The sequence below is a fragment of the Chaetura pelagica genome, unplaced genomic scaffold (genome assembly GCF_000747805.2).
Source record: "Chaetura pelagica isolate M959 unplaced genomic scaffold, ChaPel_1.0 scaffold137, whole genome shotgun sequence".
Classification (NCBI taxonomy): domain Eukaryota; kingdom Metazoa; phylum Chordata; class Aves; order Apodiformes; family Apodidae; genus Chaetura; species Chaetura pelagica.
Genome location: NW_009953947.1, coordinates 2,526,044 through 2,551,962, shown reverse-complemented (window position 1 = coordinate 2,551,962; position 25,919 = coordinate 2,526,044). Strand labels below are relative to the sequence as shown.

The 25,919-nt window shown below is 37.7% G+C and overlaps 1 protein-coding gene across 1 annotated transcript in view; it reads right to left on the bottom strand.

The window, feature by feature from the left end:
• FAM185A (family with sequence similarity 185, member A) overlaps positions 1-18,834 on the bottom strand; it is a 30,546-nt gene extending 11,712 nt beyond the window's left edge. Inside the window, exons 1-4 of the mRNA XM_010001800.1 lie at positions 18,725-18,834; positions 14,278-14,370; positions 9,254-9,392; positions 5,127-5,168 (exon numbers count right to left, since the gene is read on the bottom strand). Of these exons, the coding sequence (XP_010000102.1) occupies positions 5,127-5,168; positions 9,254-9,392; positions 14,278-14,370; positions 18,725-18,802 (352 nt within the window). The 5' untranslated portion in view covers positions 18,803-18,834. The remainder of the gene's footprint in view (positions 1-5,126; positions 5,169-9,253; positions 9,393-14,277; positions 14,371-18,724) is intronic.
• Positions 18,835-25,919: the final 7,085 nt, after the last annotated feature.

Sequence of the window (25,919 nt, the reverse complement as noted above, 5' to 3'; positions counted from 1 at the left end):
TTTAAGAAGCCTTAATTGTATACTTGAGAAGTAGTCTTTAATGACCTACAACTTATTCCAGTTTTAATACACAAATTTCTACAATATTACAGTGAAGTCCTGCAGAGTTAACTTTTGAACTATGATTTAAAAATGCAAAGAAATTACAAAGCAAGTCTAGAGATGCATTAAAGAATTACATATGTGCATAAGGCAGTGAAATATCTTTTTAGATTCACTGCTAGAAATTAAACTATTGGCAAGAAATCCTGAAATACTGATAGAGACTGTTGTTCTTAATTTCTCAATGTGCATAGAAAAAGAAACAGTCAAACTTTCAGAACCAGCTAAAATAATAAAATTAAACCCAAATGAAACTTCCTATTTTTAAAAGTAAAAACATTAATGAATTAATTGATCATAACAACAATGCCCAGCATTAATGCCTAAAGCTTTCATATAATTTTAGTTCTAAATAAACTCAAGTGGAGCTTTTCTGATGCCAGGTCTCAAGCACAGAAGACCAGTGTGTTGCATATGAGAGTAAAAACACAGAAAGGGACTATTAACCCACAGCTAAAACTGATTTCTTTGAAGGGGAAAGTAATTAATGTAGCCAACTCATATTTAGACAGCTGAGAAGCTAAGACTCTCCTTGATTAACATGAAACCAATAACAACTACAATTGGATGGGAATGTTTTTCCCATATCAGTGGATTGAGTGAAAGAAGTTCTGCTCCAAATCTGAAGGAAAAAAAAAAAAATGAACTCTTTAAGTGAAATTAATGAACTGGGAAAAAAACTTTTCCTTGTGTAAGTCACAATGAAACACTTTATCCATAACTTTTTAAAATATAAGTTTGGAAATTAAAGTCATTGAAATGGATTTTTTTTTTAATGAGTCAACCCCTTTAATTTATTTTTTTTTTGTAGCAATAAACCAACATTTTCACATCCAAGCTATTTTTGCAGATATTCCAAATAAAATTTAGTAACAGCCAATCCCTGTGACTCCACATAACCTTGACAGAGATTTTGCTGGCAAAAGATACAGGAAATATCCAGCCTCTGACTCTAGTGCTCTAAACAAAAGATGCAGTTAGTTCTTTTATCTGCACCATGAAGAAAGAAGAGCCTCTTGTGGTAGGACAAGGACCCTCTCCAGGGAGAACAACTGATGATGGTCTTTAGGACACCACCAGCTGATGGTACTTCACAGGGACCCATATTAATCAGTTAATCCTGATGATAAACCCAGTAGTAACTCAGTAGACATTAACTCATAATGAACTAATTTTTTTAACTTTTGTTTTCATAATCTGACACCTGAATGCTAAGAAAAAGCAGCTGATTCTAATCTGCTTGGACAGCAGCACCCTTTGTGCAGGAATGTGTGGGAGAAAGCATAGGAACAATTGGGGGGGAAAATAAATTACAGGTTAGTCATCAGTGGAACAAAGAAAAAGGTCGAGTTCTGAGATACAGGATTGGAAGAAGGAGACTTGAAATGAAAACCAGAACGTTAACACAGTTCAAGGAGATTGCAAAGACTAGATCAATAGAAATAATTGTTATTAAGGGACAAGCATTTGTGTGATTTATTTTTATAAAGCACTTAAGAGCTGCACTTTATGAAGTACAGTAAATGCCTTTAGTGGAATTCAAAAATGAGGTTTTTACTTTTAAAATTCCATAGAGCACATAATAAAAATTGAATTCTCAAAATAAAACTCAAAGATGCAGTGTTACTTCTAAATACACTAGAGTTTATTGCTTTCTTTTTCTGTTATCCAAAACTGTCTTGAATACTGTAACTGTTTTCCATAATTGATTCCCTTTATAAATTAAAACTTAGGTGTTATGTCTCAGTCCAGGGAAGTGCCTTACACAATAGTCTCATCACAAAGGAGGATCTTAGACATCTCAATTCACTTTCATGTCAGGACTACACTCAAATTTTGAGAAAGCTGAAATGTTCTTAGTTGTTAAGTTTCTGTTGATTTAAGACAGTGAGCATCACAGTAAGTCACTGAAGACTTCAGGTTATCTGGTGTGGGTTACTGATGAAAGAAATTAACAGAATAAGGCAAACTGTCACTGACATAATAAAAGAAAAAAATAGATTTTCTTGGATCTTAAGATACAGTTTCTTGCCAGAATAAGTCCCTGCTGTCCTGTTAAGGCTGTTCCCCAACCCCTCAAAAACAAAATACCACCATAAGCTTTATAATTTCTGACTACACCAAACACAGAAGGTTCAGTTCTTCACTGTGTAATTGTGTCAAACACAAGTAATCCAGCAAGGAAAAACAAATTCTTTTTTTTGAACCAGTAGAGGAAAATCCGGCTTGGCAGCAGGGTGGAGAATATATATAATCAGCCCATGCCAGTAACATTAAGCAACAAGCAAATCCTAGCAAGACTGAACATGAGCCAGCAGTGTGCCCTGGCAAAAAAGAAATCCAACAGTATCCTTGGCAGTATTAGCTGGAGCATGGCCAGCACACCACGGGAAGGGATTACCTGCTCAGCACTTACTGGACACATCTAGAACACAGCATCTAGTGTTGGGGCTCCCAAGAAAAGGGAGACATCAATAAACTGGAAGAAAAACACAAAGAAATGCAGGCTGTGGAGGACCCTCCCCATCAGGGGAGGCTGAGGGATGAGGCTTGCTCAGCTTGGAGAGCTTCAGGACCTGACAGCAGCCCCCCTGTATCCCTGAGAGGTTGATCAAGAGGACAAAGCCAGGCTCCTCAGTGGTGCATATGAGAGCACAAACAGACACAAGCTGAAACAGGAGAGTTTCAGTCTGGATAAAAGGAAAATTTTTTTCACCCTGAGGACAGTCAAGCAGTGCAATTTTGCTCAGAGAGGCTGTAGAGTCTGCATCCTTGGAGGTTTGCAAGAGCACAGGATAAAGCCCTGAGCAGCCTCACAGCTGGCATGGCTCTGAGCAGGAGGCTGGAGACCAGAGACTGCTAGAGCAGGGTGGCTGCACAGATCGACTGCCACAAGTCCCTTCCAACCTCAACCATTCTGTGATTCTGCAACTTCCTGAGGCCTGTTCAAACCCCAGTTCTCCTATGAATTTACCAAATAAAAAATTAAAATATTGATCTAGTTCTAAAAACAAAGTACTCCATTAATTTTTTTAGATTATTCAGATTTCTAATGACTAAAGTAGTAACTTAAACTAGAAGTAAAAACAGGTCTGGTTATTTTCAGTTAAAGCCCATTCAAAGCACATGGAACATTTGTTAGAAAGTTTCTAGTCTAGGGCTAGAAAACAATTTGTCAGTGACTAAAAAGCTCACAGTAGAGAAAAAAAAGGAATAATCCCTGTTTTCTTATTTTAACCATGTCAGTGTGAAATACTGCCATAGGACAGATGCTTAAAAAATTGCACTAAATTTTGAATGGAGTTTTCAAAGACCATATTTACACAAACAATACCAACATAAAAAACCTAAATCAAATCAAACTACTCTCTATACAATAAAAACCAAAAAATTAAAAGGGAGTAAGAAACAAAAGCATTGATCTTCTGTTTTAATGCAGAATTATAAAAGAATAAGAAACTGTTAATACAGTTTCTTATATCTTCCCCAAAATATATTGAAAAAAATCCAGCACTCCCAACCCTGCTTTAGTTTGTTTTATAAAAAAAACAAAAAACAAAAACTCTCAAAAGCTAAGGATAGATCCTCAAAGTCAAGAGAATGCATTTTTTTCAGTTAACTGATAAAATTGTGTCTCCAGTGAAATAAATTACTATATCCCTATGAAAACGTAGCTATAGAGTTGGAAGATCTGAGTTGTTCCTCCTATGTGTATCAGCACATCCCTTTCAAGTCTCTGGAAATCCAACGAACTATCTTGTGGTGTAAACTTCTCACACACACAAAAAATTCATTTAAAAATTAACATTCTGTTTCTTAAGCTTTTAAAGTTGAATCACTAGATCTGAAAAGTCAATTGCTTTTGGAAAAAATCGATAAAAATCTAAGGGATGTTTAAAGTTCTTTAGGAATAAGATTTAAGTCTAACTACTGCTTTCAGAATTGAAATCTGAAAAATAATGTTTATTAAACTGTAAAAAGTGTCTTAATGTTTAAGCTGAGTCTGGCTAATTAAGGAAGATATAATTTCTAATAACAGAAATCTTTTGATGGAAAAAGCTAGCTCCTGCATTAAGAAACTTTGATTTGAACACTCTTCATATTCTATAAGTTTATTTAACAGCAAAAAAACAGACTAGCAAGCTTAATTTAATTCTGTGGTTTAATGACTAACTCCTAAGAATGTGCATTGCCTTATTTTCCTGGAACATTAATACAGATTGCTTAGAAACACAAGAAGAGTTTGACAGTCCAGCTCGTCCCTGAACAATGCTTTCTCAGTGACTATGGTTACTACCATTAGCAGAAGTCTTCAAGGTTTGGGCCTGTCACCAAGTTTATTTACAGAAGGGGAAACCCTTCCATGTACATTTAAGACACACGGAGTCATGTCTATGATTCTGTTACTTCCATTTTCTGCCATGGAAATGACCAGATTTTAGTTTCTCACTTTCGTGTTGATGTACTATAAAATGGTCAATCGAGAAGCTCTAATGTTTTCCTAGAATAATGTAACTGATAGAATGTGTATCATAATTGAGAACTCTGAATTATCCTGTTGTATAAAAGCCCACTTATTGGAGTAATAGTTTGGAAACGTTTATATTATCACAAGCCACAGTATGCTACACATCAATGATTAATAAAAATTAATCGTAGCTAACTATTAGTATCAACAAATGTAAGACAGAAGTTAGAGGCACAATGATTGCATAGGATGAATGCTTAGTCTTTTCTCATGTCCTTTCATCCCATCTCAATCCACAAGACAACACCTCAGTCCAACCCATGCAGAGCCCAGCAGTCCCGTGCTGCACAAGGCAGAACATGCCCTGCCCTGCTGCCAAAGGTGACAGCCGGGCTGGGACAGCATCTCCTGCAGCTACAGAGCTACCCCTGCTAGTCCTGGAAAGAGGGCAGAACATATGTAAGGAAATACCTCCTTTTTCCTTTCCTTGTGGACATTTAGCTTTTAGAATGGCAAAGGGAAGAGTAAGAAAAAGTTCTCAGAAGTTAGAACCTACCTACTGTGATACTGCCTGTTTTGGTCTGAAGGCTGGTGTTACCTAGTGAGAAAAGAAAAGTGGAAAAAAAATGTTAAAAGCTGATTATTTAACTGCTTTCTGAAATTGTAGCAAAGGCTAAAGTAATGTGATCCTATGCAAGGGCATTACAGTCACAGTAGTATATCTTATTTGCATATAAAACCAAAATAGAACCAACTAATTACATTGTTTGAATATTATTGCTTTACAAATAAAAATCTCAACACGTGGGTAACAATGAAGTGATTCCAGACAGGAAGGATTCCAGACACTGAGCAAAGCTTAAAGATACAGACTGGGTGTGAGGGAGAGAAGCATTGTGAGGCTAAAGCACAATATTTTCTTAGTTTGTTTTGGGCCTTTTTTGTTTTTTAATTGCTCCGATGTCTGCAACAGCACTATAAATGATTTAAGTAGTTTTAATAGGATAATTAACACCAACAGTTACTATTTTCCTCTTTTTTATACATACATGCCCCCCTCGGAGGTAATTTTGTGCTTTATTCTCAAAGACTAATTTCTGGATTAACTCAACATTACCTACTGCCTCCAAACTCATGTGCATAACAACCCCTTGTCAATGCTTTTCATTGACTTGACTGACATCTGAATGTGTTGGACAAACTGGGGAACATCAAACAAAAGAGCACATAAGGCATAAGATGCAGAATGGACTCCTACTGAACTTGCATTACTTTCAACAGACACTAGCGTTTTATCCTTAATCTCAAAATTTATACTCTTTCCTTTTACCTCTTGGATCAAGGGGATCTGGAAGAAGGACAGAGGTACCTCAGAACAGAAAAGCCTTCTATGCTATTAACAATCTAACAAAGTTGGTAGAAACTCCCATAGTTCCATGAATGTTACATGTGTAACTGCCTCACAAAAAATTATTTAAATTAAGAACTAAAGCACAGCATGTCATTCTTGCCACTCTTTCATCTTCCCAGAAGGATAACAGATGGAAAAATAAGGCTGATTGTATTAATTGAGTCCATTTAGTAATACACAGTATTCACAACAATTTTCAGAACTTTTGACAGAGGCCTTTAAAAATTGCAAATGGATCAAGTTCTGTTCTTGTGTTCCATAATTACACAGTAGTAAACAATCATTAGGGCAGAATGCATTCCACTGGGTATGACCTGTAGTGTTTTCCTTAGTGGTCTGTAGGCTGGAAGCTAGAAAAGCAGCCTATCATCAAGAGACTTAAATTCATCATTTCAAGCACATACTGTACAGAATACTTAGGGGTTCTGAAAATCAGAGCTGAAACAAAACCATATTTGAATGGACTTGGAAGACATTTGGCTTTACTGTTTGATGTTTTTAAAAGGCACACTATAATTACACCATCCTTTTCTACATTTTATCACAACTAGCACTTACTTTCGTACAACCTACAAGAAAGACTAGAGTTTTCTCAGCTGGCAACTCACAAGGAGCTGAAGCTATTATACTGTCTGAATACAGCCCCTGGGACTTGAGGATTTTTTGGTCTGCTCTTTGTTTTTATGGGGTTTTTGTTTTCTATTTTCAGACCCTTGAAAAATACTAAACATTTAGAAATCAAACCCCTATTAACTACAAACTTACACAGTAGATACAACTAATGTTGCGTAATGTAAACGTATTACTGTGACAGGCTCACTTCAAACAATTAGCCAGAACACAAGTTGCTTTTAAAGCAGACAGGAGTGTCCTGCCATGTTGTCACCTGCAGTGTCTACAGACAGTGCACAGAAGTACATTTTTGGTCATGCAGTTGTTCCACAAAGGCCAACACTTACCTTACTATTTTTAAGTTATTCACCTATTTTTTTGACAAGTCAAGGGCAAATATAGAAAGACCTGACTAGAGGCCATTGCTAGTTTGATTATTACATCCAACTGACTTCAGCTTTGTAGTGCAACACTATGAAGTCTAAAATGAAGTGATTCTGTTTCTACATAGAGTCAGTTTTACTCTTTCAGGTCCTAATTTTGATTCCATTCACGGCCTTCCTGAGCCAAATTTGCACTCCAGCTTGGGCTCTGACAGTGATGGAATTGTACAGGCCAAGTTTCAAACACAAAATGGGTCTCAGGCAGGTTTGTAAAGTTTATGTTGCTTTGCCTTCAAAGTTCTCAGTGCAAAAGCAATGAACTCTAGCTCAGTTTGGTGCACAGATGTGGTGATTTTATGCCAAATATACATACTGGCAAACTGCCAGCTATAGGGAAATAGTGACCTTAACTGCAAGAAACAATCTGTCCAACCATTTACAAAACTAGTACTAACATTGAGCTTCCCCATGAGCAGAGACTCAAGGGAAAGTGATCAGTTTTTTTCTAACATAGAACTATAACCTGAGTTTATATTTTCTGGTAATATATGTGTATACCTCTATGTAATATAATAATTTAAAAGACTTCTAAAGTATTTGCTTTTGCTATTAGAACATGATTGAGGAGCATGAAACTTTGCAGAAAATATTTTTAAAAAAAATAAAAATAAAACAGACTAGAAGTACCAAGCAAATGCTAATGTGCAATTGTTTTTAAAAGAAACTGCTAAAATGATGTTAGGCATTCCAGACCCATTTAGTAGAGAGCTCATGAAAATAATCTTGAAGTAATGTAAGAAATGTCTGTATAAGTTGGGAACAATTCTGTTTGTTTTCACAGTATCGTTCAGCTAAATGACAATGAGACATTACTAAAGGAGTAAGTAACTCACTGCAGTTATTTCACTTCTGTACCATGAAAACAAAAATAAACTTTTCGATGTGCATAGAGGGATGAACACACAAACTGATTATATCATGATATGATTATACCTGGTTGAAGCTACGGGAAAAAAAAAAAAGAACCAAAAGAAAACAGCTTATCAGACAGAAGTACCAGTAACAATACAGTCCCCACATTAGAAAAAATGCTGTAACAACAAGAAGAAAAAAAATATCTTTTTTATGCCTATGCATGTTGAAGGTTAACTTGACCTAACAGGTTTAGAAGCCAGTCTTTATTTTATATAAATGGACAAAGGAGTTGCTCCTTTAAGGAATAAACAAGAGTTATTTCTGAAGCAAGACAACAACACAAAATTGCTGAAAAATTTCAGCAAATTGCTTATAAGACAGATGGAAATCTAGAACTCTGACCTACCTAAATTAATTTTTCACTGTTTGTACATCTTCCAGCTTGTTTTACTTAATATTTACTAAGTCACCCCAAACACATTATAGCACAGTCACAATTAAGTGGGAATTTTGTTTAATTAGAAAACCACACCAGATTCCAAGCCTGACTACTGTTTATATAAATGACACTCAAGTTCATTACTTTTAGATCTAGAAGAAGGTCAGTAAACAGGGGATGGCTTTGAGACCTCTTTCCCCCAGTCAAAGAATACAAACTGTCACCAGTCTATCAGTACAGGGTGCTAGCACACACACAGACCCTTTTTGCTAAAAACTGTAAAATACAACCAAATTCTACCATAGACCTTAGTAGATGCTGTAAGAGTTACTTCTATGAAGTAAATAAAGGGTGGAAAGAGAGGAAGAGAAGACTCTTTACTATTTCTAGTATAATTTCCATTGCTCAATTTAAAAATATTTTAACATCCTTAGCATGTGTCTTTCCAATAATATACAACTTTTTTTATTTCACAAGTGTGCTTATAAAAATGTTTCTAAAAGTAAACACAGTATGCTCTATGGTAAATCAATTCCCATCAATTCAGTCTCTAATAAAAGCCTGTTTTGTTCACTTACTGTGCACAGTTGGTTTAGAATCATTAAGGTTGGAAGGCACCTTAAAGATCATCAAGTTCCAACCCCCTGCCATGAGCAGGGAACCCTACCACTAGACCAGGTTGCACAAAACCTCATCCAACCTGGCCTTAAAAACCTCCAGGGATGGGTCATCAACAACCTCCTTGGGCAACCCATTCCAGTTCCTCACCACCCTTATAGTAAAGAATTTATTCCTAATATCTAACCTAAATCTCCGCTCTCTCAGTTTAAAACAATTACTGGTTTAGTGATGGTCTTTGTGTTACTGCAAACATTACAAACAACTTCAAAGCAGCTAAATTTGTGACGGTATTTTCTACTTACCATGAATACTTCCCAGCAGAATATCACCAGCTACTGAAGACAGAGATGATGATTCTGCATAAAGATACTTAGTTTTCAGCAGCCCATCCTCAGTAGATATGTTGATGGATGTCCCCTGCAGCTTCTCTATATTCACACTCTGTAAGAAACAAACTTAAATAAATATAATGGAAAACTTGTCATCACAGTTTGGAAAGGAAGAAGGAAGCAACATATGAAGAGGCAAAACAAATGGAAAGCAGTTGTTGGTGCAGAACAAATGCAATCAAATTCTTAGCTAAAAGCTACGCAAGAAAAAACAAAAAAACTTTCCATCCAAGAATTCTAGCCAACAAGTTAATGACCTCTACAACATTCCTATGAATTATTACATCCATCAAACAGGTGAAGAAACCAAGCACTCACAGACAAATGAAAGAAAAAATTGATTTATTTTTAAAAACCAAAACATTTCATTTTGAAAGATAATAATAAACCAGCTGTAATAATGAAGACTTAACATTCATACAGCATTATGACACTTAAAAGCACTGGTAATCAGCTTTCTGCTACCATATACTGAAACATGCACTGTCTTTGTGCATACAGCTATTTATGGGGACTTTTAACTGGCTCACTTTGTAGACATAGCTTTGGTGAAGGTTTGCAAAAGAGCCACAGCAGCTCTTTCTCTCACTGTAATTGTTCATGTTACCTCAGTTATTCAGGGCTCTATTCTTGGACTTAAGCCCCAAGCTATACAAAGCCTTGAAAAAGGATAGATAAGATCTCAATTTCTATTTATTTTCAGTAGAAATTGAGAGAAAGCGTAAGATTTGAAAAGCTACACGATGGATAGATTTGGAGAATAAAAAGTGATGACATTATCTCCGTACAAGTGACAAGACGTTTGACATAACCTGTGTGGATTTGGACAAAGCAAAGCAAATCACATTCTTGTGCAACTAATAGATGAATTTAATTCTATTCTTCCTCAGTTAAATTGACTTTTTATGGAATCAGGCAATAGTTCATACTTAACCCCATTCCATTTGTTTTTATTTTTCTTATGCGGATTTTCAGTGAACTCAACAAAATCCTTATTCATCATATGAAATGATACATGACTCTCTAGATCAAACTGTGCTTTATGTCAATTTACCTTTAAACCCACTTTGTCATTTTACCCTTCTCATCTTGTGGAAAAAAGTTAATACAAAAAAAATGAGTCTGCTGACCCTTTCAGCATTATGTTATGTAAAAAATATGCTATGGATGAAGTACTCTCACAAACTTCAATTGTGTTGCACAAGCTCCATCTTGCATTGTGTCCCAAGGAGTTAAAGAGTCTGGTTTGGTACATACTATATGATAGTCTAATTACACTGTGAGTTTATCAATCCATACCTATTGAGCTTTATGCCATCTTTAGCCCTTAATTCATTACAAAATGGACTGTTGTCTTAAGACTTTTGGTTTGATGCTACAAAGTAGGCCTTCTAAGAATGTAACAAGATACATTAATCTTTAAGAAAATCTGATAATCAAAGTGCTGAGCTAGAATTCAAGATGCATGACAGTATCTACAATCTCTGCAGGTAATGCTGCTCAGATCTGTGCTACAGCATCTAAGCATCAGCCGTGTACAAACCAATGATATTAAGGTATAATTTTTCATTACTGAAAGGGCGAGCAAGTCAACTTATCAATCTTCCACAGTGCTTCTAACAAAACTCTAACAAGCAGAGACTTTAGCAAACATTAAGTTTATGTTACTGCGTGTCCTAGGAACATTTCTCAGAATACTCTGCTGCTCCCTCACCCTGGATGACAAAGGGTAAACCTGCTGTGGCACGTGGCTGAAGCGACAAGAAAAGCCTCTGTCATTCTAGGCTCCATGATCTAAACCTGTTCTGAACAGAGTCAAATAACTTGCAAAGAACCCTTCCAACTCTAGCAGGGCCATCATGCTACCAGCACAATGAAAATAAAGCAAGGCACACTTTAGCAGGGGGAAGAATAAAAAATAATTGCATAGTTTAGGTACAAACTGTCTGCCTTGTGGTATTCCTGCACAGGAAAAGGAAAGCCAGAAAAAGCTGCATCTGTTGCTATGGCATGCAAGTTTTTACTCTATTTAGATATTTATCTTAATAATATTCAGTATTTATTACAAACAAGCTCGCATATCAGATCATCTTATTCACCAGCACTGAGTCACCTAGCTAGTACAAAAAATAAACCAAAAACTACCAATACAATGAACGTTTCAGAATAGTCCACATCTGGGAGTGGGGGAAGTCAGACTGCTCAAGAAAAAGACTAAATTATTCTAGATAAGGAGAGCACAAGGAAAAAAAAGAAAAAAAGATTGCTTTTTGCCAAGACTAAATATGTTTTCAACCCCAAATTCCTTAACGTTTATGAATTTTTGGCAGAACATAGATCTTTGGCTCTGCTAAATCAGTGTTATAGAAAAGTCCCCATGGTACAGATTAGCTAATGACTCCCCAGTCAAACAAATTTGATTATTTTTGTCCACTGAACCACCAAATTCTCTGAAAAAATTCCTTCCATTCAGAGTAGAGCCTTGAGAGTTGCATTTACTGAGACCCTTCTTATCCTTTAAAGAAAAAAAGTGTCAGTGTCTTCATAAATCAGACTGTTTTTGCACCTGAACATATTTTAAAGATGAAAACTAACACCATGCTATGTTTAAAGAGAACATAAACAACTCCTACCCCATATTCCTGTTCTTCCTCCTTCTTTTTTGTGCTACCCTTGCTCAAATATTTTTAGTGTATTCTCCATTTTCCCCCTTAAAAGTAGACTCTGTTTCTCAAATGCTTAGTTTCTTTTACCACATCCTTTCCCTCCCCACCTCCAAGAGGGGGCTGGAAATGCTGACAGAGCCATAATTACATAATTACATAATGATGACTACAACTGATGGTAGAAACATCTCATACAAACACAAAAGAAGACGTATGGTTGATTATTACCAGAAGTGGCCAGTTGAGAAAAGAAATCTCACTGTTCTTCCTAAATACGCAGCAAAGTTTGTTAATGAGAAGTTCACAGTAACAACACAAAATATTGTTCCATAGCTGTACATTCTTTTTAAAATTACTCACTTCCCTCAAGTTACTACAGCTTTAGAACTGTGAAGGTGAATTCTAGCAATATGACAGACTATATAAATATTTATGATCACAAAGAAGCACTTCAACTGCATGAAGTTTGTTTTACTGTTTCAGGAGACTGTATCTGAAAAAAACACTATTTTTAAACAGCATTTAAAGATACAAAGTAAAACACGTTTAAGTAAGTTTCTAATTTTCATGAATTGTATTTTAACATAGATAGAGATCTAACTATTTTTCTACCATCCACTTGCTTTAATCAACACTAGCAAGATGCTATTTGAAATTAACTCATTGGATTGCACTGGTGTAACAAACTAGTTTGAGATTAGTTACTAAGCAGCACGAATCTGATTTAAAGATGCTAGTCTGCTGCAAGCAGCATGAATGCACAGCAAAGCACTTCCTACATTGTACTGAATCTTATCCACTAGCAAAAAGCAAGGATTCTAGTTTTTGGATCCTTCCAACAGAAGCCCTCTGCAGGAAGATGGATGACACATCCAGAAAAAAAGGTAAACTACTGCTGCCCCCTCCACCCTCTGTGGTCGCTAGTGGTTTAGGGTGGATCCTAACTCCACTAACTAGTAATAGTCCCAACTGCCAATCAGTCAGCGCTGAACAGTCCAACTGTGGCATCAACAGAGCATGTCAGTCAGACCTTCCCCACTCTGCTTTATGCTGGCAGGCCTTGCTGGATGAAGATGTTTGTAAAGAAATACCAGTAGTACAGCTACAGCAGCCCCTGGGCTCTTTTGTACACAAAAGTCAAGCAGGCTAGCATCCACTACAAAGAAACGCAGGTAATTTAACATTGACAGTTTCTGTAAAATCCAATGCCAAATTGCTCAGTTTACAGGAGGGAGCCAAGAACAGCTGGCTTCTGTGTAAGTGCAGGTATGATCTCAGCAACCAATTTGCAAAGTGCAGGACAGCGCCCAGCGGCACATCACAGAGGCCGTTTTGGGCTCCTAGAACTTTGTGTCTTGGTCTCAGTTCTACCCTTGGCGAGGGAGAGTTACCTGCACTCTTTCTCATTCTTCCCAGTGCTACTGGTACCTACTGATTCTGACAGATTATTACATGCATCCAAGCTACTTCCACACTTGGCTTGATTGTGCATGTTCATGTATCAATGCTTCAGATCCAATTAATCCTAATGCATCCAGTTCATGGACATTAGGATACCTAGACACTCAAATTCAGCCTCAAAACTAGATGTGAGATCTATAGTACTATGTAAGGGAGCCAAGCTCTACATTATTTTAAATAATGGATAATTGACTACTTAAAACAAGAAAGAAAACCAGAATAGAGGAGCATGTGGTTTGTCTGATGCTGCCACCTGCTGAAAACTGTGAGCTATGTCTCTATGAAATTGTTTTCCTGTTCATTCTTATCCCTGCAACTTGTAACAATATTACATGCAATTTCTTCAGCTGCAAAGAATTATACAACTCCTCCCCCCCTCTTCAATTCTTTCAACCATACAATGCTGAAAGTGTACAGCAGGTACAAATATACAATACAAGTCACTATTCATGAGATACAACTTGTGGGCCTGTTGCAGAATCCAGGTGTCTAGATATCACCAAAGTAAAAAGTTTAAGACTGTTGTTGTGAAGGTCCACAAAATTAAAGTCAGTGAGTTCTATCAGCGAGCACAATCTCTGCACTGATGGGATGATCACATGCTTATTACTGCTCTTTCTATGGAGACTGTCTACTGATCTAAATCCAGCATAAGATAATGCAGTATGATTACACAGACAAATGAATTCTAGCAGTGAAATTACAATCAACCAATGAGGGTCATAAAATATTCCTCAGCACATTCTTCAAAATTTAGTCATTTTACAAGCTGAACAAGCCACTGAAGAGTAAGTTTTACTTCTTACTTACACCCTTCTCTGTTGCACGAATATCTGTATTTCCATAAAGTGTTCCAAGACCAATTACTTTGCCACCATTTGTTCGTATATCGATTTTATGGCTCTGAAAAAGAAGTTTAAAACTCATATGGTTATGATAATCATAATTAGAAGACAAGTTACCCTGTTTTTCAAGCTGTGCCACCATAGATCACAAACATCCCTTTTAATGTGAAGACGGCTTCTCAAGTGCCTACCAAAACTGCTGTTTATTTCCAGTGGAGTCATACTCAAAAAGTCACCTTTCTTTGTAACCAGAAACATGAGGGAAAGAATGATGCTAAGGCACCCTTTATTCTCAATATAGGTGGGTTTGTTGGTTTTGCTTTGGTTTTATTTGTGTTTTTTTTTAACTGAAAAACTGGAGCCTTCCAGTGATCTGGAATCTACAGTGTCACAGAAATCTGTAGGATAATCATGTATATACACAAACACACCACAAAGCTACTTATACTTGCAGTATCTATAGTCATAAAGTTCAAACCTTAGCCCTGGAAGTGGAACCAGATCATACAGTGTTGAACTCCAACCAGATTCTAATTCAAATTAGCTATTTTGCATAGATCTGCATTACAATCTCAAGTTTTTCGACAAATAAATTAGGTTTCAAGTAAGACACATTATAGCTCTTACACTTTTTAGCTGCTGCATATAACTAACAAAAAAACCCAACTTACAGAAATACATACAAACTGATCTCAGAAAGAAAACCCCACAGGTCTTGAAAGGAAAAACCAACCATTTGTAAGAAGGGTAAAGAAAAAAAAAAAATAATTCAGTTTTAAATAATCCAACTGTATTCACAATCTGCAACTTCAACAAATCTAACTTTAAGAAGTCTATAGCTCTCAAAGCTTTTTGCTTATGCTCACTAGCATGAAAACTAAAGTAACAGAAGTAAAAAAATATTCAGCATTTTTTATACTTAATGCTGGGAAAGCTTTTTTACACACACACACACACACACCCTCTCCTTCATTTTCCTATACCACTGCCTCCATTTTCAGATATACTAGCTTCTGTTGAAAAGGGTATTGATCCTGTCAATGCTATTTAATTTAGAAGACCACCCATTACACTTGACAATCAAGCATATCAGAAATATTAAAGACATGTACTTATTAAACACCTGCCTGGATAAGCCATAATAAATTGCATTAAGAAGTTGCAATCAGATGGCAACAAGTTTAAGAACTTTAAAATAAAAAAGAAAATATGCAAGTCCAACATGGAAAAGATGGACTCATACCGTTCCAACACATTTCTGATGAAATCCCAAGAACCAGAAGTTTCATGGGGCTTCATAAGACAGGAAGAACTTTAGAACAGTGTTTCTTAATCTTTGTGTACTCAACTCCTGTTTTCTCCTCTTAATTTAAGAGGCTTTCCCACAGTAAAACACAACTCCCCTAACTTGAGACTGCAGCAGTGCCTCAGATCTTTTGAAGTTGCAAACAACTCAGCTACTCAGTTAAACTTCTATACAAATATAATACAAGTACACAGTAAACAGAATACTTAAATTAGATGCTTCAGCCAAACATCACTCCTTTGAGGCAGTTATCTTGGGCATATTAACAGAATATTGGTTAAAGAGCAAATCCTCCAAGCATATAACTTGAGGAAAATATGGAAACTTGTAAGATTAAAAGAATTTATGTATAGCAATGGCCTAGCAGTGTGGCTAAAGTTAGTTGAGTAAAATAAAACCACAACATACACACTTATTCCCTCTGCTATTATTATTGTGGTTTTTTTACTCTATCATATGTGGGATAGAAAAAGCTTTGATAACAACATAGGTCTCTCAACTTCTCCTCTCAGAATTATTAGACTATAACCTCTCAAAAAAACCCCAGGTTTTCAGAGGCAGGTATGAACAGGGACATTGAGCAGACAGCAGGACTTGCTGAGAGGAAGCAAGTTAAATGGTCAAGTAACTTTTTCATTAAGCAGGAATACTCCACAAGTGCTGCTTCCTTTCAGTTAATCTGTCACAGGGTTTCTCCTAGCCAGGAAGAGAGGTTTGAGTAAGGAGAGGTACAAGGCTTTCTAGACCATGACAGACATTAAAAGAAAACCAGAGAAATGTGTTCAGTTCAAAGAAAGGAAGGACAGTGGTGCAGGACTTTAAAAAGTCAGGCTCAGATGTGTGTGGTGAGGAAGGATGGCAGGTCTTCCACTGACTGTGCATGAGACATCTGGAAATTCTTGTTACCAGCGGAGTTACAGTCAAGGAGTCAGAAGTAATTGCTGAACCTAGAAACAATAAAGGGTCTCCTTGGTCCCACTGTCTCTGCTAAGCTAAAGGACTGTCATAAAAAGTAGAAGAAAAACATTAAAAAAAAGCAGCAGTGTTCCCTCAATAAAGAATTTGGGAATAATTTATACTCTGAAAAAGACCTAGAACTAGTAATTGTATTTTGAAATTACTGCTACTATCAGTTGTCTAAGAGACTTGGAAGGGACTGGGTGAACTGGGCTTTAGTCAATTACAAAAACAACAACCAATAAATAAAAAAATATATTCATTAAAACAACACTCAACAAATCTCACAGGCTGTATAATGCCTGCCACACCAAAAGCACCAGTCAAAATCCATTTAAAAACCTCAGAGAATACTAATCTTTCATTTTCAATTACTAGCCTGCATGATTGAGGAAGGTACATGTCAAATCTCTAGGTCTTCTCTAAAGACATCACTCAGAATACCAAAAACCAGCAAGTTTTTTTTTTAATTACAAGTTATACAAACAACTTTTTGCAGTCTGTGGCAAGTTAAAAGAATTAGCAGTTGTGAAGTCTGCTGGTGCTCTTGAATAATCCCTACATGACCAGATTTTTTATGTATTTAGAGTCATTGATCAACAATCTCTACTGTACAGAAAGAGCCTCCTGCTTTCCTGGTCAATGAGGTTTGTGAGCAGCATGACAGGGAAGTAACACTAAAAAGTTCTTTAATCCATCCAGGGGAAGGCAGTATCACTTCAGTATGCTCAGTAAAGCTCATTCCCTGCAGGGAGATCAACTCTTGTGCTGCACTACAGAATTTCTGTGAATTGAGGAAGGCTCAAAGTTTGACAGAGGAAATAAGCACCAAACTGCTCTAACCCATAATGTGGCTGTGAAGAATCAAGTCTCAGAAGCCACAGCAGGTGACTCTGCAGTCTTCTTCTCAGTTCCTTAGAGAGTACTGTTTCATTGCCACTTCAACCCTCAAGAAAAATAGAACTAACGTGCTCATTTTTAAAATGTAACATTTTGCACATCTTAGATTATACATGATAAAAGATGCCCACAAAAACAGTTAATTGTCTTCCCTCAGAGTCCTTCTTCTATGACATCACAAGAAATTCCTGACACTTATGACAGCATGCAGAGATGACTGTTACTATTGCTGGCCAAAACTACCTTGCTTTCTCATATTATGTAGTTTCTCATGTACTGCTGTTTGATTTTACTATAGGACAGTTTAATTTCTAACCAAAACTTTAGACAGCAAGAACACATTTAGTACTGTTAACTTTTGTTAGATTTTATTTACCTTTTGAAGAGTAATATGGTAAATTACACAGAATCTGGAAGATACAAGTTGTCACTGAATATGGAGTAAACCTGGCTTGATTGTATATTAAATTTCCTCTTAAATTTGGTTTCCCATATGTGTGCTATACAATTATCTCTTACCATGGTAAAAAAAAACAAACACATTTAAGTATTTTTGAGATACGAAAAAATCTTTCAACTTAGGAATCACCCTATTTGAAGGGCCTTTCTTTTGAATTTATACCTATCCCTGCAGGTACAATCTCAATTATTCAAGTAAAATTGATTCCAAATAGCACTTAAGTCAGATATACTTTGGTTATTTCTAAAAATGCCTGTGTCAGCAAACCTGAAGTCTTAAGACTGAAAAAGCAAGGTCACGATCATGATATAGAAAAGTATTTATCAGACATATTTCAGTCTGGTGTTTTGGACATGTAATGTGTAATGTCTGATTGAAAATTAAATTAAAGCATTTGTCAACAGCACTGATATATCAGAATTATTAAAAAAACACAAGGGGGAAAAAAAAAGTCCCAACTGAGCCAACATGACTATTCACCTACTAGACAGGAAATCCCACTCTGCATGGGTTTTTTTGAGAGGTGGGCAGGGCAGATATTAGGCTTACTACTGTCACTGTTTTAGCTGGCTTTGCCTGTCATCAAAGGTCCCTGGACTTCTGACTCCATGTTACTGACTCTGCGAGGCAATTGTATGCAATAAACAAGGGTGAGGTGCTATACACATAGGAACACTTGGAAATATCAGAGTACTTCTCATCTCCAGAACTGGTATTTAAGTTTTTACACTATATTCCACGCAATCCCATTTCAGACTCACTGATGGAGTGAGGGAGGGTTCTTTGTACCTTTATTGACTGCAGGACACTAGTCCCCTTCTCCGTTTCTATTTTGCAGTTATCACACTCTATTTTCTGTATCTTCATGCAGCCAGTCCCTGATGTTTTGATATCCAAATCTAGAATTAAGAGAGTTTTATTAGCAACAGAATGATGAGAGTCAGACCTATTTAACATAGTACTTGATAACTTGATATAGTAACTACATACAGTGGGGGGAAAAAGCAGCTTGTTACTACAAAACCTTCTTGTAAAGTTTGTCTGCACACTTTGAACTGTATGACTAGTATCACTATCTGTATCACTGTATCACTATCAACACCTGACATTGACAGTGTGTAAGGTTGTGTAACCATCCAGCTTCAAGAGTGAACTTTAAGAGGCAGCAGAGTGACTAACTCTGGCAGGGCATCAGCAGGGTGTGGTCCTTTAGTGAAGTGTTGTTTTTTTTACTTTTTAAGCAACTACTAAACTCCACCTCCATCTCACAGCTACCCTAGTCACCAATTCTATTAGCAATTCTACTGAGACATTTGGGTACCCTTCCCGTGGGTGGGAAGGTTGGTAGGTTGGTTGAGACCACACGCAGAGCAATAGGATTCAACAACACAAATGCGCAGGTCTTGCTTAGACGTGCTGCTTCTACTAACGTGACACAAAAACAGGCATAGAGGAGCCCACATGTGTCATTCTCCCCTAGCCTTCTGGAAGGCCTGATTTACCAACCCTGGCATGAAGAAGCATGTTTGCCTCTGGTCTGAATCACCTTATTACGGTTCGCAGGCTCCCACAAAAGAAATGTCAATAGGTCCTGTAGGTAACTGTTATCAAGGGAGTTATTTGAGCTTATAGTGCTTCGAGCTCACTTCTGAGTTTAAGGAATCAGAAATAAGTCTGAGAATATACAGTCTGGGGATTTTGACTATATTCATAATAAGTTAATTATCACCATAACCACTGGCAAAAGGTAAAGAGAGGGAAAGTCATTTTTCTCTTCTGAGGATAAAAGGCGGAAAGAAGAAAAAGGAAACGAGTGAGAGTCAGATGCCTTACTGAAAGTTTAAGAGAAAGATCATTAGCCTACTACTCTCCAGTGAAAAGGAGATCATCTGAGAAAGAAACCTTCATTTATCATTTAAGCACCTGTGAAAGTCTTTCTTTCACCTCCACTATCTGCTAATGTAACCAGAAATGCAAGGTGAAGAATCAGAGTATGTTTAACAAGCTCTGCCCCAACAAGATTCTCCAAGTCAAACCAGTGACACAGGAGAGGCTGCAGGTCAATATTGTCATGGTGCTGCTCATCACAGGTGCTGGAACAATGACAACAGTAGCTTGCAGACCATGAAGAGGAGAGACCAAGAACTCAAATGACCAACAACAGTTTTCCCATCTGACAAACCAGAAGAATACAACACACTACATCTTTGCCGCAAGAGTGCTACCTTATTGTCACAGGAAGCTACAAGTTTACATTTAGTGAAGGATGCAGACTGAATTCACAAGTAACAATGCCCTAAGAAAGAGGGCTGGAAGTGGACTGGATAAGCAGGTTTTCCAGAAAGCTGTTTTATTTGCAGGTATTATTTTCTTAGCCTCTTCATGGAAGACTTCCAAGATATACTATGGCAAAGATTTCAACCAAACTTTATGTTTCTTAACTTTAAGTAAACTAAGATTGGCTTTGAGGCATGTAAGAGCATAAAACCTGGCAAACTGGACTAGTGACTTTTATTAGAGGCACAAGGTCCAGCACCACAAGGTTTTATGTTGGTAAAACCTAAACAGTTTCACCAGACTAAAAATATATGACTGGTATCTGAGATATTTCTATTTGACCAATACTTATCTACAAGCTCTAGAGTTGAGAGAAAACTTTTCTGTAAGGTTTTACTTCTCAAGGAGCAGCTGCATTGTTTAAACACAGTGCCTGGTGAGACACAAATAGAGGCACTCTCCAAACATCTACACTTGGAACAGTATGTCCCTGAAGAGCAGAAACCTGAAGAGTTCAAAAAGAGAGCAATATTATTTTTGAAATACAAGCGGTCTAGCTCAAAACTGCTCAATTCATGCACAGGAAAGCAGCACAGTCCTTGATATGACCTATGTCCAAGACTTTTTCCTGTGTTGCTTTCTGAAAAGACAGAGGTCCAGAAGCTGGTTTGCTTCTGCAAATCTTGGATGTCACTCAGCTACATACCACCTTGCTCTTACTGCTTCTGTCAAAAGGGATGAGAAAGAGGGTTAAAAGCAGTCAGACTTGATAAGACTTATGTAAGAATAAGGCAAATAAAAACTTCTGATCCTGCAGGGGATATTATGGCCCTAATTTGAAGAGTAGATGAGTAGTGTAATCCTATCTGCATTGAAGATGGATGCTAAAAGAGGACACAGAAATCTGGGGGTTCATGAGTCTGCTATTAAGACACACCAGGGATTCCTGGAAACATACTTTGTGCCTTGATCCTCTATATAGTCACAGAGCTTTGCCGGCCTTGATACAGCAAAAATTAGCAGACAGGGAATGAAGCTACGTTGTGTCCCTAACAGGCTTCCTGAGGCAAGGATAAATGACTCCACAAAGAGGCAGGCTAAGAGCTGGATAATATTGCTAACGAAATTTCAACCAGCAAGGAGGAACAGGATACAATCTGTTTCAGTGCCAAAGCTCCAAAAATAGATAGTCTGATTGCTCTTTAACAAAGCTGAGGGCTGAAGTCAACTTTAGCCACGCAAACGTCAAAGAACACATGTAAATCTTTGAGGTGTAAAGGACCTAAACTGCAAATACATAAGGAAAAACAGATCCCTGGTATCAAAATTTAGGCAAAGATACTCCAGAAATATCACTTTAAGCTACAATATCTGAAATATGGTAAAATACCTTTTTTAAAGTGACTCTACAGCTCTGGACCACAAGAAGTATTTCATGATGATCCACTTCTCTGCTCACATAGGAAGCTTACCAGTAAGTAGGAATATATGTAAAATAATTCAGTCCACAAAAAAACTATTTATTGAGGGCTACTGTGAGGCTGTACATCTGCTGTGCTTAGGAGCAGACACTGATTATCTTTTTCCCAACTCATTAATATGTTAAGACTTCAGAAATGCACACTGTTGAAAACATTCACATCTGCTTTCCATTAACATTTACAAAAAGAAAAAACAACAACAATAAGAAATGTCTCAGGAGCTTAGGTTCTCCCCTCATATAAGTAGGAATAAAAATAGTTTAAGGGATACAATAAAATAATGGATTCACAGAAACATTCAAGATCCATGCATTTATTCAGTTTGCCTTAAGAACCTGCAGTATTTAGCTGAAAAGGGAAGAGATCTCATGGACTTAAATAAGACTGATGTGAATGAGTGAAGAGAGAGATAATTCTCTCCCACAGAGAGAATTTATTATAAAAATAAACAAAAAATAGTAATTTAAAAAACCATGCTGGCTTGTAAGTGGGCTGAGAATAGGAGTGCTTGATCCTGTGCCGGAGGGGACAGAATCTTGGTGTTCTACTTTGGGAAACTTGGCCACCACTTCAAAACTTACTGTTCTACTTCACATCGGCATAGAAACCTCTGCTGTCTTCACCAGGGTATAACATGGTAAAGCATTGGAACAGTTTGCCAAAGAAGGCTGTGTAGTCTTCATTCTTGGGGGGGATTCAAAATCAAACTGGATAAAGCCCTGAGTAGCCTCCTCTGACCTTGCAGTTGACTCTGCTTTGAGCTGGAGGTTGAACTAGAAACCTTCTGAGGTCCATTCCAATCTGAACTATCCTACAATACTAATACAATGTGTGGCCACAAAAGCAAAACTTAAGATCCACATGGGAAAACAGGACAGATGGATCTCAAATTATGGTTGTGCCAGACCTCAGCCGGGTTTGCCTCTAAGTACTCAGTCAATGTACAGTAACCAAAGAGCTGGTTTCAGGTCTAACTAGCACGTGCAGGTTGATACAGGGTTCTCTTTGTGCTGAGCAGGCTCTGAACCTATACACATGAGCCTACACTGTCCCTGGACTAAACAGCTAACATCTAAATAGAATCTGAATGAAAAGAAATAAATAAGCTAAACTAAAGAGAAATTAATTGACATCTATAATGTATGAAGGTTAAATGTGTCCGAGAGGATTATCAGATCATGTATGATACTGAAAGACTAAACACAGCCTAAGACCAGACACTCAGAAGTTGAAGATCACTTAGTAAGCAACCCAGTAAGTACAAGTTGCCTTTGGTTTAAAATCTGCATTTAAGCTCCCCATCTAGCATCTTCTGCATGTGTCCTGCAGGGCACATGGGTTTTAGCTAACCTAGAGCTTCCCGGATAAGCTCCAACCTAAAATGCAAAAACTTATGAAATACCTTAACTTGCAAAATGAAGACAGAAGCTAAGATACTGTAAAGACATTATCATCAACTTCTCACAGCTAAGTGACAGAAAGAGAGCTCAGATAAAAAGGTCTAAACAGAACGAAGTTAACATCTTCCTCATGCATGCAAGGAAGGCCAAAGAAACCCCAAAAGGCTTGAAGAGCAACAAGGTTCTTTCTGGTTTGAGACATGCTTTTTGAGGGATAAGCTCTTCTCCTTATGCCATGATGTTTAGCAGATAATTCTTTCCTAAATAAAGATAAGGAACAACCCAAGCACAAACTACTATTTAGAGAACCCAGAAACCAAGCCAGAGCTGAGAGGATACATAGTAGACCCTCACTGACAAGTATCAATTCTACTCCACTGAGTAAAAAAAAATAAATGTATTTATGTTTTAGGAAATATATCTCCTGATATGCCTGGATAACAGCATGACCAGACAATGCTAACATCATGCTAACTATGGGGTGACAAACAGCAACTAGTGGAAAGGGACTATAATCCACAAACTGCAGGAGGTTACCAGAAACCCAAGTGCAACAGCTTAGAAATCTACAAACTAATAAAGCCTATTTCAAGAAGGAAGATTGTAAGGCAGCCTGCATGGCTGATTGACATTCAAATTACAATGACATCCTGGAGAAACTGAAATACTAACTTACTAAAAGCTACAGTAACAAGACACACCTGCTACCAGAGAAACTAAGGGTAATAAATGGGATGCTGGATTTCAGTTTTATTGTCTGTAATCCTAAGTGACCATTCTTCGGGTAGAGTCAAAACCACAAAGTCTCTTGGAGAAGACAGTTCTGCTACAGTTCAGTGAAAGAGTCCATATAGGTAATAGTTGATCTGTGTAAGAGAATGAGCTTGGATTTTCAGATGTCTTTATCAGTATCCTTAGTCCTATATTGTCTTTTAACTATAAACTATGCATCACCCTCAACACTGCATGAATTTGGAAATCAACACAAATACCAAGGGTGAAAAGTTTCATGAATCACTCAGACTAGTTAAACTCTGACAAATTGCAGAAAGATCTTGGAATATCACATATTCAAATTACAAAATAGCAGGAAATTTAATGGATGGCATGCCCTGGGGGGGGGGCACTTTGCCAAGAGGCATGGAGTTGGCCAGGAAGCTCTCACCCTGACATGCTTTATATGCGTAAACAAAAACTTGGAAGAGAGATCCCACTGCAGGGCTGAGCTTCAGAAAATCCCTCTAATGGAAAACAGTTGACAGCTAAGAGAACACTTTGATGAAATACCATTTATGTTTGTCTTGTTCTTATTCTTCACTGACAGTCTGTTCAGGACTACTGCTGGAGGCAGGACAGAGGCTAGCTAGGCTCATGGTACAAATCAGCGTGGCCATTCTGACACATCCAAAGTAAAGTACACTGAGAGCAGGGGTAGGGAGAAGCCCCTGATTTTTTTTACTAAATGTTTGTCCTTGTACTAGTTCTTAGGAAACAACAGAGACGCTAAGTTTTTTTAAATGTCCATAAACAGTGTTCAAAAAAACCCCAACAAAGTAAACTACAGGTATGAGTAAGACCAGAAAACTGAAAGAAAATGCTGCTATGATAAATCCACAGTACTTCTGCATGGTGAATGGTATGCAGTTCAGGTCTTAATAAATGAAAAGAGGGGGGGAAAAAACCCCAAACATGACATACCAGGATTCAAGATTGGAGGTGTTTAAGGCCAGGCTGGATGAGGCTTTGTGCAGCCTGGTCCCTGCTCATGGCAGGGAGGTTGGACCCTGATGATCTTTAAGGTCCCTTCCAACTTTAACCATTCTATGATTTGAAGATGCAGGGGGGGTGGGTGGGGGAGGAAAGACATAAAAGAAGATAAAAGGTGCGGAATGTTTTTGCTTTAAGCATTTGGAAAAGGGGTAATCAAGAGAATATAACACCATGCTCTACAAAAGTTACAGATGACAGGTAGGTAGAATGAGATTATTCACCATTTCTCATGCCACAACTGCAGCAGAACATCACATGAAATAAAGCAGCAGTCTTGAACAGCTACTTGAAGCAAACGAAGACCAGGATTTTTGTTCACTAAAGTTTTTCCAGCTTGGTGGAACTAAATCTACACTGTAAAGACCATTGCACAAATCTATAGGAAAAAAAAACAAACACATCAAAGACTAAACACAAATCTCTCTGAACCTCAGCTCAGGGAGAGTAACTATCCTATCAATCTTGCCCTTTTCCTTCCCTAAACTTAGAGACACTCAGCATTTCAGTCCAGCACAGACATTCATTGGTTCCAGGCACTACAGCAACTCTCCCAAGCTGTCGGTAGGTTCTGTACCAGGAACACTGCACAGATTTTTGCCTTGTGCTCAAAAAGATAGTGCAAGACTTGTACTAGATAAGGGAACCCTCCCTGGCATTTCATCTGCATCGTTAACGTCCAGATTGCTTTGATCCCTGGGGATGGCCACTCAGCACAACAGCCCCTAACGGAGCTCTTGGGTCCAACAACCCTGCAGGGCGCAGCCCCTGAGCTGCAGGTGCACACAGCACATCCCGAGGCTGTTGCTTCCCAGCGGAGCTGCAGTTCCATCTTTCCTGGAACACCGGCTGCCAGAGCAAAAACCCAAGTGCGCGTTGCAACCACGAGTTCCGGCGCTACGTGCTGCTGGCACAAAGATCAACAACAAGCGGTGACCTAAACACGCAGGAAGCCGGGAAACACAGAAACAACCGGGACGGTGCGAACCTCCTTATGGAGAGGGCAGGAAGCCCAGGAACGAGCGCCCGATGCCAGCGGGGCTTCCAGCCCGGCGGGGC